The following is a 19,131-nucleotide window of genomic DNA, read 5'->3' on the forward strand; positions in this document are numbered from 1 at the left end:
CTGGAACGCTGTGATACTCAAACACCAAATTCCCAGTGGCACTCTGAAACCCTTTAAAAATCTCCCCTCTGCACTGTGAAAATGGAGCCCCTGATGCTCAGTCACCCTCCTGGTCCTCCCGCAGTACTCTGTGAGCCCAAGGACTTTCAAGTTTGTTGTTGTGCCTTCCACACATACATGTGCTTATACGTAACAGAACACATTACCTGACACAAAAAGGAATACCAAATGATGCTCTGCTGCTCAAACTGAGAGAAAATGTGGCAGGCAAATGGACAGCAAGGCTTTCTAAGCCAAGGATGTAAGTCATCGCAGTCAACAGAAGCATAAAAGCCTAACTCAATGCTCAAATTACCTTTCATACTGTCTTCCCATGGGAAAAGGCTCACCGCAGTCCTTTAAGAGATCTAAAGAAGCCTTCGTCCTTCTTTCTGATAACCAAAAGCATTCCCTGTCCCTCCAGCTGATGGTTGCCACACGGACCTGCTCCCCGCAACAAGCCCTGAGTTCCCCTGCCACATCAAGCCCGAGGACTCGTGCAATGCAAGATGGAGCCAGGAAACCAGTGCTACCTGCCCCTTGAAACGCACCCACATCAAACACAGAGAACATCAAGACTTCTCTGTTTTTAAAGGGGTTTAGCTGTCCAATCTAAATTCTCTTTGATAAAAGAATAAAGTGCTTCAATGCCGGTGGCACGTAGCAGAGGGGGCCCCCAGAGACCTTCAGAGCAGGTGACACTCCGCACTTCTCCCATGGCCAGCCCCTCATGGTGCCATCCACTGCCTCGCGGCCTGGCTCCAAAATGGCAAAATGGGCAGCTTTCCTCTATTTGCCTTCCCCAGGAGAAATCATGTCCCCTGCGGCAGCTTGCCCCATCTTCTGCTCAGGAGGGGAGGGCGGTGGTGGGGATGGTCCCTCTGCCGTCATGGTGACAGGCAGAGAAATGAAAGGGCCGTGCGTCCCTCTGAAGTGACAGGCCCGCGTTTGTAGCGCGGGGAGAGCGGCTGCTCTGCCATATGCCGTGGGGAACTGGCACCATTGCCTCCAGTTTTTGTGACACTTTCAGGGTTTTTTTCATGTTAGTTTAATTAAACATTTTTTCTTGTTTATTTGATCGCGTGCCAGGACTGAGGAAGCTTGGAAACCTTGCTTGTAACACTGTGATCTGAACTTCTCCCCAGCAAAATCCCAGCCTCCATGCTTGGTTGTTTTTAGACTCGCAGGCCCCACTAATGGCGAGGCCCCGGAGTGCTGGCTGCCGTACGGGCATACGGGGGAAAAGACTCTCACAGTCCCTCAGAGACCACTGTCCGAACAGGCAGGATAGCAAAAGTGTATAAGGAAAGACGACTTGCCAAAAAGCCAGACAGCAGAGTCAGGAGCATAAGCAGCCTCTAGCCATCTGGGAAGGCATGGTACTCATTCAAGGAGGCTGAGACTTCTTAAAAACATCTTTTTTTAACCTCTGTTATGAAATGGTTGGAAGCAACCCAACAGGGATCCTGCCTGGTGTCCCTCACTGCTGTTAGTTATGGCACAGAGAGGGCATAACCCCCATACGAGGACAGCCCTCAGCCTGACAGTGGCTGTTCCACCATCTTGTTGTTTGACAGCTCTGCTCGGAGACCAGGAGCTATGTGAGCCCTAGAGGACCTCACCTTTCCATCTGCCTGCATCAAAGGAAGAGAAAGGCCTGATGCTTGTTGTGGTGGCTTTACTCGTCTGGGCAGCTGAGCTCCACCATGACTGCTCTCTCACTCCCCCTCCTCAAAGCGAAAGGGGGAGAAAATACAACGGAAGGGGCTCAAGGGTTGAGATAAGGACAGAGAGATCACTCAACAATCGTTGTCACAGGCAAAACAGGCTCAGCATAGGGAGATTAATGAGATTTCTTATGTATTGCTAACAAGCTAGAGCAGTGAGAAACAAACAAAACTAAAAATACCTTCCCCCCATCCACCTTCTTCTACGTCCTCCCCCTGAGCAGCACAGGGGAATGGGGGCTATGGTCAGTCCCTAATGTTCTGTAATCTACCAATCCTTCATCTTCATGCTCTTCCCCTGCTCCACGTGGGGTCCCTCCCATGGGATGCCATCCTTCCCATACTGATCCTCTGTGGGCTTCTCTTTCTTAAATCTGCTCTCACAGAGCCACAAACATCGCTTATTGGCTCAGTTCTGGGCAGTGGCGGGTCCCTTCGGAGCCATCTGAAACTGGCCCTTATCTAACATGGGGCAGCTGCTGGATTCTTCTCACAGATGCCACCCCTGTAGCCCCCTGCTACCAAAACCTTGCCACATAAACCCACTACATTTGTGCAAGAGATGCAAACCTCTGAATGATTCCCTTTTTTTTTATGGGAAGTCATCAAACCCTGAATGGGATGCTCCAAACAGAAATCCTCTGTACATCTTATCAGGAAGGGAAAGGATGGTATTAGTGCATACCCTCCTTTCTAGGTCAAAAAGGAGTGGGGTGAGGAGCCACTTTTTAAAGGCACATTTACTGCATGGTTCCTTAATGGTGACAGGGTGCATACTGGAAGGCTGTATACCACATACACGATTCACTCAGGATGAAAAACTCCTGGCATTCACTCTCAATTCATGGGGCTGCAGGAGCCCCAGGCTGGGAGAGAGCTTCTCAGTGAAGAGCTGGGAAGGGAACAGAAGTGTCACATAGATAACTGACAGTGCATTTTCCTGTCTCATTTTGCATAACTCTCATTTTCAATAGTGTAACCCACTGTTTTAATTTTCACTTTATTAGAATGAACTAGATTTGTTCTCACTCTCAAACCTTGCCTGGTAACAAATGTGCCATTTGCACGTCATCAAAAACAAAATGCTCCGTGGGAGCAGTGAATAACAATTAGTGACTAAGCACTGAAGACCATAGAGAATGGTCTGGTAAATGCCTCCAGCCTCTCTGAGGCCTAAGACATTAAAGGGGTACCTACTGTTAGGATGAGTCCCTGCTATTAGGATGCATGTTATCACTGGGCCTCGTGGCTTTTTTGAGGAGTGGTAACTCCAGACAGAAAGGCACAGGGTATAACTCTTGGTTATGTACACTGGAATTTTCTACCAAGGGAGCCAGGGGCAGCGGAAACACACGAAAACGGAAAATTCAAAGGCAATGTCATAATGATACAACTTAAACTGCAGATGGATACGTTCTGGGTTTTGTTTGGCTCTACCACAGAAGTAAGGCCAATTTCTATCTCTGAGCAAAATACCACCAGCAGAAATCAGGCCACAAGTCTGGCAGAAACCCTTTTCCATTTACACCTTTGCTGGATTCTCAGCAACATTTTGTTGCTGTTGTCAAGAATCCAGTCTTAATGACTAAATGTAAACTAAATGTACCACAGAGTTCCTTGGATCAGTGCAGCACTGCAAGTTTGTTTATTACATGGTGTCTTCCTGTACAAACCACATCAGTGATTAAACACAGCAAAATTTACTCTTGGGATTACAAATTCACCCAGCTGCCTCCTTACAGGTTACCACATGGGGAAAAATGCAAACCACCTTTCCAAGACTGGATCTAGCTCATGAGGAGAGTTCATATCGACTCTCCCTGTGATGCTGATTTTCCTCTTTCTGGCATCTGTCTTCCATCTTTTTCCTACTTTGCTTCTTCAGTTTGAGTTACTGATTTTATCAATTTGTGCATGTTCTCTTTTCCTCCTTCCTTCCTTTTTTCCCTGTTCAAGCACATACTGGACAGGAGACGTCCACCACTGCCTCCCCTGGGCTTGTGCCAGGTATCCCAGCAAGTCATGACGTAACGTTTTATATGTAACATGAACTCTCCAGTCAGGAGGATGGAGGGGATGATGGACTGACTAGAAGAACAGGAGGTTATCACGCTTCCCAGCTACTCAGAGACCCTCTTCTTTCTCCCCACACCCTGCACACCTACCTCAGTAGGGCCTTTACACAGAGATAGGGAAATCCCCACTGTGCTGGACCTGTTCCTTGCCTTCTACAGCACTGGTCCACAATGACTGAAGCAGGTTTCACTTATTAGCCACAAACATGTTATAGGTGAACTAAAAAGCCCTAGCAAATCGGGATCTACACTGGCTCTGCAACAGGCCACTTCGTGTGCCTCTGGAACTGAGATTCAGGTAGGTAGCCAAAGCTGCCCTGGTGTTGGCAGAGTGGCAAGGAGGAGAGGCAGCCATGAGGCAGGGAAAGGAGGGAGAAGAGGAAATGAACCCACTGAGATGTAGCCCTTTTGATTCTGACACACGGGCTTCTGAGAGATGTCTGGCTTCATCCAGGAGCTTGGACTGGAGACTAGAGGCCCAGTGAGCAGTCCCTTCCAACCAACACTTCTGTGATCCTACACGATGCCATCAAACCCAGCACTTTCATGTCAGTGCCCAGGCAGCTGGCAAACACAGATGGTCTGGATCTCTGCTACCAGGAGTTACCAACCCTACTGCCAATAACAGAAGTGTGATTGCAGCAAGCTACCTTCAGCCTGGTTGTCCTGTTCGCCAGCAACTCTAAACCTGCAAGGGCTTAAGTTTTCCTCGCTAAAGGCACACAGCTCTGGATAGGTGCAAGTAGCCACAGAAGCCTCAGCTGATGCAGTTTCATTGCTCCTAGTACTTGAGAGAGCTAGAGCAAGGATAGCTTGGACACGTGCTCACATCATGGTAACACTTTCAGATTAGAGTGAAGATGCATTAGTGTTCTTTTCCAACTTTAAAATCTATTAGCCTGTGGATCCTGTTTACAAACTTCCCGAACTTAAGGGTATTTTGAGAACACGTTTAGATCTGGGTCCACAAGTGTTTCAAACCAGAGAAGTGTTATTTTTTTTGTCTTTTTTGTCTTTTTTTTTTTTCCTTTTCTTTTTCTCATTTTGAAAGAGAACCTCCCAGTCCTGCTCCCATTGGGTAAGAAGCTGCTCTTCTGTACCATTTCCTATCTGAGGCTGACTAATGGAAGCCAGGAGGGTTGAGATGCTGCAATTTGCAGTCTGCTAGCAACCAGAACATCTCTCAAGGGCCTGGAGACATCAGCAGTTTCTGGAATCAGTGCCTGGGGTTAAGTGCACATTTGTGGGCAAACTCTGCTTTTATCTTTGGATTCTAGTCCAGACTTTTTCCTGGACATCTGTGCCTGTGACATTGGGTGCTGGAGGGAGGAAGAATGCACATTGTCAGCCTGTCCTTTCAATTTAAATAACATCTTTTACATATTTACCTATCTGAACAGGGAAAGGCCTCGTCTTTGCACCTAATCATCAGCAAACAGCAGACACTGTGGCTTTTATCAATAAGCCCATTTTTAGTTCAGTCTGTAAAAATAAATAAATAAATAAATAAAGCGAGAGAGACACAGAGAGAGAAGCGACACAGACGGTATCATTTTCAAAGAGATTTTTTAAAACACATTAAAGAGCTTTTCTTTACTCTTTTTTTCTTTCTTTCTTTTTTAATTTAGTGACAGTCTAGGAAGGAGGAGATGAAGATAAAGAAAAAAAAATAAAAAGGAGATTTAATGAGGATGAGAGAGAAAGACTAAAAGGATGTTTCCTAATCTCAATGAGCAGTTAAGGAGAATGAGGATGGAGGGAAAGGATGAATCTGAAAGATAATTATTGTGGATGGGTTGGTGGAGCAGTAAGGGTAAGAGAAGAACAAATGCAAGCCCACATTCAGAAATTCAGCCAAACCTGAAAAAGACCTGGTACCTTCTGCTATCTCATCTCAGGGCAGGCCAGTGTGCCTTCCCGGAGCAGTGGGGACCCAGAGTGTAATGCCAAGAAGCCACCAGAGAGACAGCTGCTCCTGTCTTCCTTGAAAACAATCTTCCTTGGAGCAGGAAGCAGTGGAATCTCCTGAGAAAAACTGTTCCCTTGGTACCCGTAAGCATATCTGGAGTTTCTGATAAAGCCATTCAGTCGAACGCCTAGCTGTATAGCCCAAATTTCATGCTGCTGGCCACAAGTAGTCAAAATTTGCTGCTATTTGCAGAAAGGAGGATGGTTCTGCAATTAAAGCAATGGGTGAAGATTTCCTCTCTCTGTCTCTCATTCCCTGCGTGGTGCTGGACATACCACTTTGTCTTTCTATGTCTGAATTTTCCTGCCTCTAAAATACAGAGCGTATCTAATGCGTGTGCATTTAATCCAGTTACCTTTATTAAAAGGGGTTGGAATTTTTCATCTCCCTCAGAGGCCTTCTGCTCTTAATGGGAACTCTCCTCTCCACCTCCAACTGAAACAGGTAGAAGCTAATTTCCTGCAGCAGGAAGAAATGACTTCTATCCCTGCAGAGGCTGAGCAATTCCAGCAGCTGCACGTGCTTCATAAAGACAAGTGACACAGATTTGTGACAAGGCTTCCCAGCCTCATGGGGGGGCACGGTGACCCTTAATTCAGTCCCGTTTGCAAAGTACATTGAGATCCTGAGATGGAAGGGGTTATAAAATACCAAGTGTTATTTGCTGCCACTCAGACCCTCCACTGCTCCTCTCCCTCTCCCCCAAAGACATTTCAGGCTTGTCCTATTGTGAGATCTATTTTATTTTTTAATTTCCAGATGGCTGAACTAGATAAGTTCCTGGAGGGATTGATTTACGAGGGGAGATTAAAAACGTTAGATACATACTGTTTAGTTAAATGATGGACATGATAACTCCTTACAGGAATCTCTCTTTTTGGAGGGACAGAACAGGAGGGAAAGGAGGAACTGTGTAGTTCTAAGCTCGGTTTTGTTTATAATTTGCTTTTATTTGCACTCAGTGGGAGAGATACAATGGCTGCCACAAGGGTGACATAGGAACGCAGCACAACCCAGCAGGAAGAGGTGCACCAGGTTAATATGAAGCAGTTAAATTGCTGTATGAAGACAGTTAGCTGGAGAGGGATAGCACAGACTCTAACACTGCTAATGACAGTGGGGAATGAAAATTTGGGGCCCGGATCCTGCAATGTGCCCACACACAGTAATTTGCAAGATCCAGGACTTAAACTGAAAACCAATTAGCCTTACGACAGGCTTAAGAAAATGAATCATGGAAACAGCTGCAATATATCATTGATTAGTAGTTTACAAAGGAGGAGCGGAGAAAGGAAACAACATCACATCCAGCAGAGACTCACTGAGAAATACCACCAGGAGCCTTTCATGCAGGAAAAAGGAACTGGCAAGTTATCTTCCAGTGGGTGACTCCTAGGGGAGCTCTCTTAAGGGGATCAGGGTAAAAACGCAAGAACCCCGTATCATCTGAAGAACAATCGATGCCTGGCTGATGTGATGGATAACACACTGCAGCTGAAAAGCAGAGTTGATCTCTCTAGCTGCAGGCTCCTGTCGAAGGACTGCAGCACTACATGGGCTGCTGACCAGCCATGCCAGCAATGGGCACAAGGGACATACAAATTGCTTTTCGCCAGCAGTCCCTGGCAAAACAGGAAGAGGTTTCAAGGCAGGGAGGGTTGGTTTGAGACATCTAAATAGAAATGGCAAGTGCCTCTGTAGGGCTCCTACTAGGGACACTGGGAAGAGGTGAAGTCTCCTGAAAAAGAGGGAACATAATGTTGGACTTTTGGATGCCCAGCTGGAGGGGAAACTTTTGTGATCCCTCCTAGGAGTGCAAGCTACTATGTCTATCCCTGGATGACTCCTCATGCTGCAGCACCACATCAAGCCCAGAGCATTCATCACCGCATGGTGATAATTCCTGACTCCCTCTCCCATCCCTGCCACCATACATACCTGCTGTGCTATGAGACCTGACGCAGGGCAGGGGGAACTCTTTCCAAAACGCCCCTGAAACTTTGATGACATTAGTGAAGCGACACTGGGGAGCCATTAAACAACATGAGACCCCCTTCCAGAAGAGGGAGAAAAAACAGTTCAAGGCAGAGCAAAAGGGTGGCATCAGGAGGATTGCCCACCATGGGGCCACCCCTCTGCTCGATAAACCCTCTCTACCAGGGGATGCACTTGAAATGGGTCTCGGGAGCACTGTACCCAAAAGCCATACATTGCTGGTTCCCTGCACCAAACAGCTTCACAGCCGGCAGGAGCCAGCACTGCAACAGCATCGATTACACGTCCTTTCTGAGCAAAAGTGGCATCCCGCTGTGCACTGTGAGCTGTGTGTTCTTCCAGGAGCCTCCATGACAACTCGTCCAGTCACTGCAGGAGTCTCCAAGGACCAGGGGTGCTTCCTGAAGAAGCGATAGGCGGCTGGCTGGTGGAAGCGCTCGCTGCGTGGCGGATGAGATTCCACGGCACGCTGGAGATGGAAATATCACCTTAACAAGCATGGACAGCCCCCAATGGACTATAAAATTCATTTGGTGACTGAGATAATTCAAAAGAGCCAAGTGGCACAGCAATAAAAGCCGGAACACATAAATTTAAGCTCAGAGAGTTCTGCAGTGCCCGGGTAATAAGTGACAAAACAACCCACACCCACACAGACCTACCCAAACCTGTCTGAAAGTCACAGCCCAGAGACCAGGGAGAGATGCACAGAAATTGTCTTTTTTAAAGGGAGAGGAGGGGCAAGGGGAGTAAATAAGAGAAAAGTGCTTACACATCCAGAGTCCGTTCATCCACAGGCCCAGAGCACATACACGGCAACTGTGCTGGGCATTGTGCAAGCAACTTTTTATTAATCACATCACCCAGCCCCAAACTAGCACATAGAAGAAGCTAAATGCTGTTCTCCATTACACAAGGGCAGGCCACTTCAAGACACCAATTTCACACTACCTGCATGTAGCTGAGGGCTGATTAATTCAAACCGCCTTTATTTTGTTTTTATGAACAACGCCAATTCCCTTGTCCTTCATCTCCTCCATCCCCATTGGGATTCCTCCCAAACTGCTCGGCGAGTGCTTCCCAAAGCACTTCCCTCCCAAGGAGTTAGTTTGCCACTCATAAGATGAACAGCCTAAAATTGCCATAATAAAAACTTTATAGCCCTCCATCATGTTCATTCATGCTAATGTTCTCTCTCAGTGTGGATATAACAAAAATTTCAGTGTTGGGGGAAAATAGGAGGCTTCTGATGGCATGACAGGCGTGTTTTTCAGTACTTTGAAAACATGGCAGTACGGTGTAAGGTGTCCATCAAGGTCACTAACGACTGAGAGAGGAGACACAAGAGCAGGAAGATGCTGATCGATGGTGTGTCATAGTATGGAGACAGAAACTGCAGTAGACATGATCCATACATCTCCATGTCCCCACGGGGAACTGTCCTAATGCAATAAGACAGGTGTCTTCATGGAGAGGTCCCAAGGGCAAAAAGGAGGTAGAGGTCTGGCAAGTGACATCAGTTGTAACACAGAAAATTGGAGGGCCTGGGGACAGAGCCGATGTCTCCATAGCACCTCGGTGCAAAGGTGGGGGACTCCTGCGGCTTGAGGGACTGGGCTGGTACTGAATGCTCATTACCCGTGATGGGGAGCAAAGGGACGCGGGCTCAGCTAGCTAATTCATTACAGCTAGCCCACCAGTCAAGTGACTCCTTTGTCAGGGTGAGGCGACGCTCTCACCGACATAACAGGCACAAGTATTTTGCTTTCTGAGCGCTGTGAGTGATGACAGACACCACACCTGTCCCCAGAGCTTAAAGCTGGGATCTCCAGCACCAGCAGAACAAGCCATCGTACTAAAGGAGTCATTTTACTTTTTAATAAGTAGCAAGGGCAGACGCTGAAAGGAGACAACGACATTATGAGAGTACAGGAACATCTAGGATTTGGGTTTAACAACCGCTGTTCTTTTCCTCTCCCACACAACTGATCTTCCCAGAATCAGAGCTGGCTGTGATTTATTGTCATCGCTAATTTTTTGTATCGAGGCGGCACATGGGAGCTGCATTTGCAGAACAGAAATCCACTCTGATAAGTATTGTACACACAAAGACCAAAGATAGTCACTGCTCCAAGCACATTAAAATTCAAGTACAGATTAGAGACTAAGATAAATACTGCCCTGTGATTCACCTGGATCCAGTGTTGTTTTTAGAACCTTCCCTTATTAAGGAGTAGAAAACACTTGTGAGGATAGGGTTAAATATATGTTTAAGGAACCACAACCCATTTTAGGAGCAGCTGCTGTGGAAGCAGCTGAAGACATCTTTTCCAGGCATTTTTTCTGCCTTGTACTCTGCCTTTTTTTCCCCCCTACCTTTTTCCATCCTAATAAGGGCATTTGCAATGGAAACCAGCCTCTTTGCTGCCTCTGAGGTCATTTGCTCTTGCTGCTCATTTCCCTCCCCACACATCATCAGCCACTCTGTGAACCGAAGGTGCTGCGGAGCAGAGCAAATGCCACCTCCCAGGAATGGAAATGGCACTGCAGCTCCATTCCTTTGCTTACCAAGTGCCGTTCTTCCTTAATTTTTTAGCAGGGTTTGGACTTCTACACTGGTCCTTTGTATATGATGGCTACCACCGAGATGAAACTTCAGAGGAAGGTCAAGCTGGTCAACTCAATATTGTGTACAGGTCTGACTATTTGAGTCAGTGAAATCTTATCCAAACATTTCAATCAAAGCACTTGTTAGACTTGTACTGGGTTCTTTTACCATTAAAGCTTAATTCCCTAACGTGAACAGAACAAACTAGACTGGTAAAAGGCATCTTTATACCACTACCTGTTACAGACCTGGAGGTTGCACCAGTTTAACCTTACGGAGGACAGAGAACATAACTAAAGCTGTAGAAACTCTCTGACCCCACAGGCACCTGTATATCCCTGCTGTATCCCCTTCATCTAAGATCAGTCCCAGTCCTACTCTGCCCTGTAGGATGAAGTAAAGAAAGCTGTTTCACACGCATCCCATACTGTTCCTACCTTGCTGACCGGGCTGAATTGTGTTGGAGGACACAACTAAAAGGGTCGTGAACCGAAGTATGTCCTGCTCGTCCTGCAGTCCCTGCCAGTGAGCCCCTGCAGCAACAGACATTTAGGGGCTGCCGCAGGAGGAAGGCAAGGTGCCAGCAGAGAGTGCTCTCAGAAGCTGCCTCCTTGACGGACACTGGCACTCCTCAGCCCGCTGTCATCAGCCTCAGATGAAAGCTTGCCACTGCCCAAGGCAACTTTCTCTCCCCACTTCACTAGGCAGCTCCTCTCACAAAGAGTCCCTCGACTGCTTCCACGGGAGAATTTAGGGCTGAGCCAGCCCGGCCCTCCTGCACAACTGTAGCGGGAGCCAAAGGTGACCAGTGAAGCACAGGATGTATCTGAATGTCTTTTCGTCTCCCATACCAGCGCAAGCATCGCTCCAGCAGGTAATTTTGACGGAGGTGTTTCCGCAGCGCCCACTCTGGGACTACGCGTTATGACACAGCTTAATGGGACTCCACAGGCAATTACTCCCTACCCACTTTTCTGCAACAACACCACCACATAACCGCTAATAAGTGAATTACAGGAGAGAAAGGCCTTTGCTTCAGATAGACAAGAGACGTGTCACCTGGCTCTTCAAGTATATGGGAACAGAAGGGATTCAATTTTCTTGGCCCCTCCCTTCCCCAGCTCTCCATCCGCCATGAGATGAAACAAACAGAAGGAAGATGGGCTTTTTGCATAAATTGGGGATGTATGATTGATAACGTGTTATCTTGTCAGCTGGAGACACCTGCATGGCAGGTATTTATGCTATCAGAAGGGTTCTAGCTGGTGAAATACAGTTTGGTGCCGATAAGGGGACCCAGGGACTCGTGGCGCCAGCCCCATGAGGACAAGGGGATTAATGCTGATATTTTGCAGCTTGCTCTTATTAAATTCTGATTCCTTTTGTCAAGCGAAAAAAAGAAGAGGGGAAGAATGATTGGTTTTAGGCAGATAAAAGACACAGAATGGGTGGGGGTAGCTGGTAGAAAAGGGGCTGATGAATGGGAACATGGAAGGCCAGGAGATCTCTTGGGAATAAAAGGAAAAGTATTAAACAATTTTCTGATTTACTAGGCCTTGTCTGTCAGGCAGGGAATCAGCGTAGGAGGAATAGGTTTGGGGAGTTCCTGAGAGTACAAAGACATAGATATACCAAAAGCAGAGCTAAATAATATGGGGGAGGGAGGGAGCAATCTCCTTTTGCTGGAACTTTTCAACAGGCAGCACGGCTAGTGCTCAGCCTACTGCTTCTTGCCCATGGCAGGGAGTCATGCTACACACATTGACCAAGCCCCCTCAAATACTTAGGACAAGGCTTCCTCTGAGCTGGCAGCATACACCAGGCCAAGGCAGACCTATATAGGTGCAAAGGATCCCAAACTGCAATACACGGGGCTGCGGGACAGGGCAGGCGCTGGCAGACCTGGCGTGGGGAGCCCCGAGCTGGCAGAGTTCCCACATGCGAGCATCTTCAGGATTAAGCCCTTAGGTCTTTGCTTGTATGGTATCTTGGGGGAAAAAAAAAATCATTTGCAAAATCATCTGTGACACTCATGGAAGAAAAGCCTTAACAACTTCAGATAAGCCGAGATAATACAATGCATATTCCCCAGGAACTCCCCTAGGGCTGGAAGAGCAGCAAGGAGAAAAATAAATGCTGGAGGAACAGATCCCATCCACCACAAACATCAGTGGGAAACCTACCACGCTAACCACACACACCGCCTGCAAAGAGGGCTTTTATCAGCTGCAGCCAGCACCGGCGTGCAGACGCGGAATGCGGAGAAATGACAGTGAGAGCAGCTCCCCCTTCTAGGAGGGGAAGCTCTGTGAGGCAGACGCAGATGGATCCTTTTGGTTATAAGATTCTGTTTGTGGTTCTGTGGGCATGTATTATTAATACCCTACAGAGTTTTAATTAGAGCTGAGAGATTCATTCATTGTGAATAATTTATCTGATTAATTTTGCCTCGCTTCTGTTCATGAATTGTCCACAAGCAGTTTGTAATTTTCTCAAATTTATTTGTCATTTACAATTATTTGCTGACTTGTCTCAGTAAATAATTTTCAGTCTATTGTTTGTCCACAAACTGTCCCCAGATAGTCGATATTCAAAATCGGAGCGGAGCTCGATACACTTTTGTTAAATACGTGCAGTAAATCCCACTGTATATTTTTGTTTTTTTAGTAACCTTTAGGATCAGGCTTCCACAGAGAATACTACTTTTTATGAGTTCAAATTTTGCTTCCTGCAAATAGTCTCTAATATTTACATAAAATTCATTGCTCCCATGAACATTCCTGCCAGTCAATATGCTCACTATAATACACACAGAAGAGAACACAAAAGGAGTGTTTTATAGTGGAAGCAAATAGTTCTTTTGTTATCCGGTGCCCCAGTCTATTCCCAAGGGACCCGTCTGAAGGTTCGTTTCCTTTTTTTTTTTTTTTTCTTCCTTCTGTTTTGTTTTGCTTTTCTAACTCTGCTGGTCAGGGGTTACGTTCTCTCTAAATCACTTCTCACACAAGGAGCGCTGCGCACTGACTGCATCGCCTCCGCTGGCAGCCTCGCAAGTCCCCACCGAGTGTGGGGCACAGAGGCAGGCACCCTCCAACCCTATTGAGCCACCGAGTGGCACGGCCAAAAGTCCTGCCAAGCCCTGCTCCCTCCAGCCTCTGCTGCCGTCAGACATGAGAGGAACACGAAGTGCTCCTCAGCCCCAGCCCCTGGCAAGAAAAGCCTGTGGCAACAGGACCCTGGCCCACTCCGTAATACTGGCCTCAGTTTGGAGCAGAGCAGTCAATGCAACTTAAAATATTGTTTAGCACTAAAGAGAGAAGTTGTTCTGCTTGCAGTGCTCTGGAACTAGTGTAAAGAATAAAAGACCTCCTAAGTAGCCTCCATTTTGTGGGTTTGAATTATTATTTCCCTTCTGGCAGAAAATTGCAGAGACACGTTGTTGTCATCCAGCAAGATACTGCAGAGTTGCCTATTTTTACATCAGGTTCAGAGACAAAGACCCACGTATTTCCTGGAGCAACTGGGAGGTAAATACCATTATGACAACTCTGTGGATGCCTGTTAACCAGTATTCACCCCTGCTGGGATTTGGGAGCATATGTTGTCATGGCACAAGCAGGGACAGCACAGGCATAACCATTCCTGTCACCTCGTCCAGCACTGGTGGAGCCAGCCCCTTATCACTCCCTTCAGTGTTTTTTCCAACTGCAAAGTCCAAACTGCCTTTAGCTATTGCCAGCGACAAGGCTCCTACTTCATCTTTTCAGGACTTGTTTCAGATCTCCACATCTAAGTACTTCCAGACAGCTTCCATCTTTCCTTTCTTGGTGCAGTTTTGTCGCTTTTAGTTATTATATCCAGGGACTGGAATAGCCTGGCATACCTGTGTTTTGCAAGTGCATCGAGGGTTTCAAACCTGTTTCTAGCACTGCATACCAACACCTTTCACATTTCCATTTTGCCCTCTGAGTAGACCGAGGTATAAAATCTTCACAGTCTCCAACCCAAATCCCACTGAGGTCAATACCAGGAGCCCCCAGTTCTTAGTGGGTCTCAAACACTACTTCTGGTGGCTACCACTCACCCACCTCAGGCCTCAACAAGCCATACGTGGCTCTCTCCCTCGTCCCCCCAGGCATCTGACCTCTCCTGCTGCTCAGATCTGAATTTTCGTCCAGCCTTTCTGTGATGTTCTGCTGCTCAGAGCAGAATGCTGTATTAAAGACTGGAATGGACAGGGAATACCGTTTCCTTGCTCTGGATTCACTATTTGCATTTCCTAGGGCCTTGAGGGTGTATATTAGCATCCTATAGAGCTTTGCGGGTACATGCAGTATTAACATCCTATAAGGTTTTGTAGACATTCATTATTAACACACAATGGAATCTGTGTAGATGCATTATTAATACCCTCTTAGCTGGCAAGAGAATGGTGATATTTTCATATGAGGAATGTAATTGTTTAATATCAAACAGTATTATTTCAAAGATTTAATTGTGTAATTGGGGTCAGTAATCGCTCGGTCGTTCTCGGAGCAAGATGAACTTGCAGGCTAAAAGATTTATTGTCTTGACAATAGAGAGCAAATTTTAATATTTCTGAAAAATTGAGAACTATTAATCCTGGCATGTGTTACTCTCAAACACAGCGAACTGATAAAACTTTGATCTAATTTTCTCTTTGAAGGGGCGTCGGTGGGGTGCGGGGAAGCCTGTTAACTGTATGTGGCCTGCCGCTGAAAGCGCGGCGCAGCACAAAGGCTGCCCACATTTGGCTTCCCGGGAGCTCAGGCTGTGCACAAGACAGCCACTGCGAGAACAAACCGTTCCAGGCTCGCTGTGCCGGGAGCGGAGGGAAGGCAGAAGCGGTTTCCATGACCACAGGCAGCTTCATGGTCATTTCTCCAAGGGATGCTTTCGGTGTTTGCACCCACTGTGCGGACGCTCTCCCGGTTCTGGGAGTGCCTGCCCACGTCTGCATCCCAAATCCGAGTCCCACCGATGCCGATGGACAGTGAGGTGCACACACACCAGCTGCCACGACCGTGTGGGCAATTTGTCTGAGCAAGGCTTATCAATTCTCTTTGATATGGGGGGCTTTGGTATTAGCAGAGGACTCGGAGCTCTCAGAGCCTCTGGTAGCTTCTCTGTTTTTTCTTGGTTTGTATTTTCTGTTTTGGGGTTTTCTGTCTGTAAATTGAACTAAAATCCACAGGAGGTGATGATGGTAACAGGAGAGGCCCGTTAAACTTTGATGGCAGCCACTCAAATGGAGCACAAAAGAAAACCAGCTGGCTGCTGCCTAGGGCAAGCCAGGTCTCCAAACTGAAACCAGGGCTGGAAGGGGGAAGGACGAAAGAAACAGAGCATCTGGCATGGTGAGGCAGCGCTGGGGACACACTGCAGAGGTAACCAGCTCTTACAAAAGCCTGAGCATTTCCCCAGTGATGTGGCGAGGAAGGTGAAAACACACAGGCTGCAGGAGGTCCATGATGGGCACAGGATCACGGTGTCCTTAGGTGGCAGCGGGGAGAGGGAGCTGAGCACACATTACTTTCCACGCTCTGCACATACCCATACTAGTAAAGGAGAAGAGTGCCTAGGATTTCTGAATGTTTACAATATCCCTGTGCATAATTTGGCTTTAAGCATGATGGCTCCCCGAGGAAAAGGACCGTAAACTCACCCTGCCCACAGAGCCAGCGCTCTGGTAAAAGGTGTGCTTCAGCTCCAGAGCAGCGGGGACTGGCTCCAGGGCGTACAGCAACCAGAGCATAAGGCCCAGTTTCTGTGGAAAGGGCAAAAAGTACACCAAACAGGGCAAGGGCAGGAAAAAAAGTGATGCAAACAGGCTACGAGGGCCAAGAAGAGCTTATGAATACATGGACCCAGGATGTCTGGACACAACTGCAGCAGGCTGGCATGGAACCACCTATGGAAACTATATCAAGGCAACCTAACGGAGATGAAACAACAGATAACAGCTTGCGAATACAGATGGGCTGCTTAGCTTTTTGCAGATGTGGGCATTACATTTGCAGCTGAGCCCTGGGATCTCCTAATGAAAGAGACTGAGAAGTAGAATATAATGCAATTTATGATAACTATCACCAGGCACTACATGTTTTTCAAAGATTTAGAAAAGAGATGTCCCTGTTAAGAATGTTTTGGTATCTCACTGCTTTTAGAGTATTCTGCAAACTTTCTTAAAGAGCAGAAACAGTTTTTTTTTTTTCTCTCACTCTACCCTTCCCTTTCCCAGTCATTTGGCTAAGATAGCTAAAATTTAGCCCTGTACCCTCAGTGGTCTCGACATGCAAATTTCAGTGACATGGGGCCAAATTTGAACAACCTCGATTCTACCAAAGACCTTTTCCTAATCACTTCTGGATGTGAAGTGGAAAGGTTGGAGTCAGCTGTGGAGAAACACAATAATTTAGGCAGAATTGAAGCTATCTGTATCTGCTCAATGTATCTCGCCAAGCTGGCTAGACACAAGAGCCTTATCTCCTCCTGAAAGACAGAAGTGCAGTTTTGCCCAGCTTGAATGACAAAAGCTATTAGACTTTTCAGCCAAGACATCCTGATGTGGGGGAAGACGTTTGGGTTGCAGAAAGATTTATTTATTTATTTACACTCTCTAGGCATTGCATACAATCTTCATTTTTGCTTCCCAAAGGGTGCAGAAAAAGAGATGAAAGATATTCCGTGAGAGAGAAACTAGCACGCTGGCAAAGCAGGTCTGTGGAGCCCAGAAAGGACATGCTCCCTAAGTCAGGCTCCATGATCCCAGACTCAATTTCTTCTGTGTACAATCTGCCCCGTGGCCCATTAAGTCAAAAGCTGAGACTTGCCGCTAAAAACGGCAGCTCCTGCAAAATGCTACTGTGCCAGTTCAGCCTGGAGGTCTCACTGCTCTTTCTTCAAGCAATGCTGCAATTTACTGCTTTCCCTGCGTACAATGACTGCCATTCTCTGCTGTACTGAAATAGCTTCCTCTGGCCAATGCCAAAGAGTGGGTTATTAGACCAGTAACTCACTCCTGAACACACTGATCCAGGTATGGCAATCCCCCAGCGCTTGCCTCTTACAAAAAAAGAACAGCAGTGAAAGTGGAAAATGACTCCCTCCCTCATTCCTCTCCAAGCAGTGTGAATATCGGATCCAAATCAGAGCCAGCAACAGAGAACATGGAGGAAATTTTCCTTTGCTATGTTATTTGAAAGCAAAACAACAACTCGCAAGCCATGCCAAGGGGATTAAATGAAAAATCACTGCAAATTCACTGTGGATGCTGATGCTGGGAAAAACACACATCGCATTAGGACAGACGGTGGCTTTATGCAGTGCCCTGCATTGAAGAGAGAGGTTCACATTGCAGCAGTGATTCTTCAATGGGCTCAGCCTGACTTAGCCCCAGCAGGGCTCTGGCTTCAATGAGAGCTGTTCCACCATCACCGATGGCACGTGGCTGCCACCTCCCCTCTCTCTCCAGCCACATCAGCTCCAGGGGCAGGCACAGGAGACACGCTTTCTCCTTCACCCTATCTCTGTGGCCCCCTTTAGGACCAGGTAATTCTTCAAACAGCCCTCCCCACTTTGTCCGTGGGCATAGGGGTAGCTGTTTCTGTGTGCAAACACACCGTTGGGCACGTACACACACAGGCACACAACGTATGCAGAGATTTAATGCCCTTATTCAGACGGATTAAATGCACAAAGCTTAGGAGGGAAGGCATTTCTGCCCTCTTGCCAAGACTCTCAGACACATAGGGGGTAGATGGGCTGTGAAATCGTACTCCCGGAGGCTTTTGAAGAAGCAGAAGAGTTAATAGGATGCTGGGCTGAAATGTTTTCTCCAGGACTCTGAACCCATCTGTATGGCCTACTTTTTGGATGCTAAGAAATAAAAACAAAACAAAACAAAAATACAAATTGTTTGCAACATAAAGATGCCAGCATCTCCTGTGCTTGAACTAAGAAGGATTCTCCACGACACCTCCCTGGTCCCCAGCCATTACCCTGCCCCTCCTTGCTCCCTGCAGGTCAGCATGAGGGCATTTCACCTCGCTCGCAGGCACTCAGGAAGATGCAAAATATGTCAGACTAGTAGAAAAGTGAAATGGACACATATTTCATTTCTGAAACGGAAAAGAGAAGAGGGCTACAGCAAAGATGGGTAATAAACAGGTTTAAAATGCTTCTGTCTAGTCCTGGCACTCCCTTTTCCACCTATACAAGCATCTTACAATGAGGTGGGAGGTAAGGAGGAAAAGCAAGGCGGCATGTCCACCCCACGGCAGGACCTGAACCCCAGCACGGTAATCAACATGCTCAGGGGACTCTGTCACCAGAGGAGAAAGAAAGGGAGAATGAGAAATCAGAAGGGAAAAAAACTGCAGGGCTAATGGCAACTTTGAAGCAGGGAAGTGAAGAAAAGAGATGAGAAACATCACAGGAGAGAAATGACTAGCCGCAGACTAAATGTATTAAGGGAGCAGATTTATAGTCTAAGTGGTCATACAAGTCTCTTGAGGGTTTGATAGCAGAGTAAACCTGTCACGGATACAGACTGGCTCTGTAGCAAGGCAATCCGTGGGAAAAAGCTCGGCTAATCCGCCCAGGCGGTCTCCTGCGTGATCCCCAGGATGCTCTCCAGGGCTGACCCACCACGGGGCACAGCAGCGGAGTCAGTGAGGGTCCTGCTGGAGGGCGCAC

General features: G+C 47.2%; 1 protein-coding gene across 5 annotated transcripts in view; it reads right to left on the reverse strand.

The window, feature by feature from the left end:
- Positions 1-19,131, reverse strand: part of LOC121076669 (limbic system associated membrane protein) — a 958,116-nt gene that overhangs the window by 354,287 nt on the left and 584,698 nt on the right. For 3 of the 5 annotated variants that reach the window (XM_040571190.1, XM_040571180.1, XM_040571216.1), the window contains exon 1: positions 724-772. The exons of the other annotated variants lie outside the window; for them this stretch is intronic. In XM_040571190.1, coding sequence (XP_040427124.1) covers positions 724-757 — 34 coding nt within the window. In that variant the 5' untranslated portion in view covers positions 758-772. Of the gene's footprint in view, positions 1-723; positions 773-19,131 lie in introns of those variants that run through there. 5 annotated transcript variants of the gene reach the window in all.

The sequence above is a fragment of the Cygnus olor genome, chromosome 1, assembly GCF_009769625.2.
Source record: "Cygnus olor isolate bCygOlo1 chromosome 1, bCygOlo1.pri.v2, whole genome shotgun sequence".
Taxonomy (NCBI): domain Eukaryota; kingdom Metazoa; phylum Chordata; class Aves; order Anseriformes; family Anatidae; genus Cygnus; species Cygnus olor.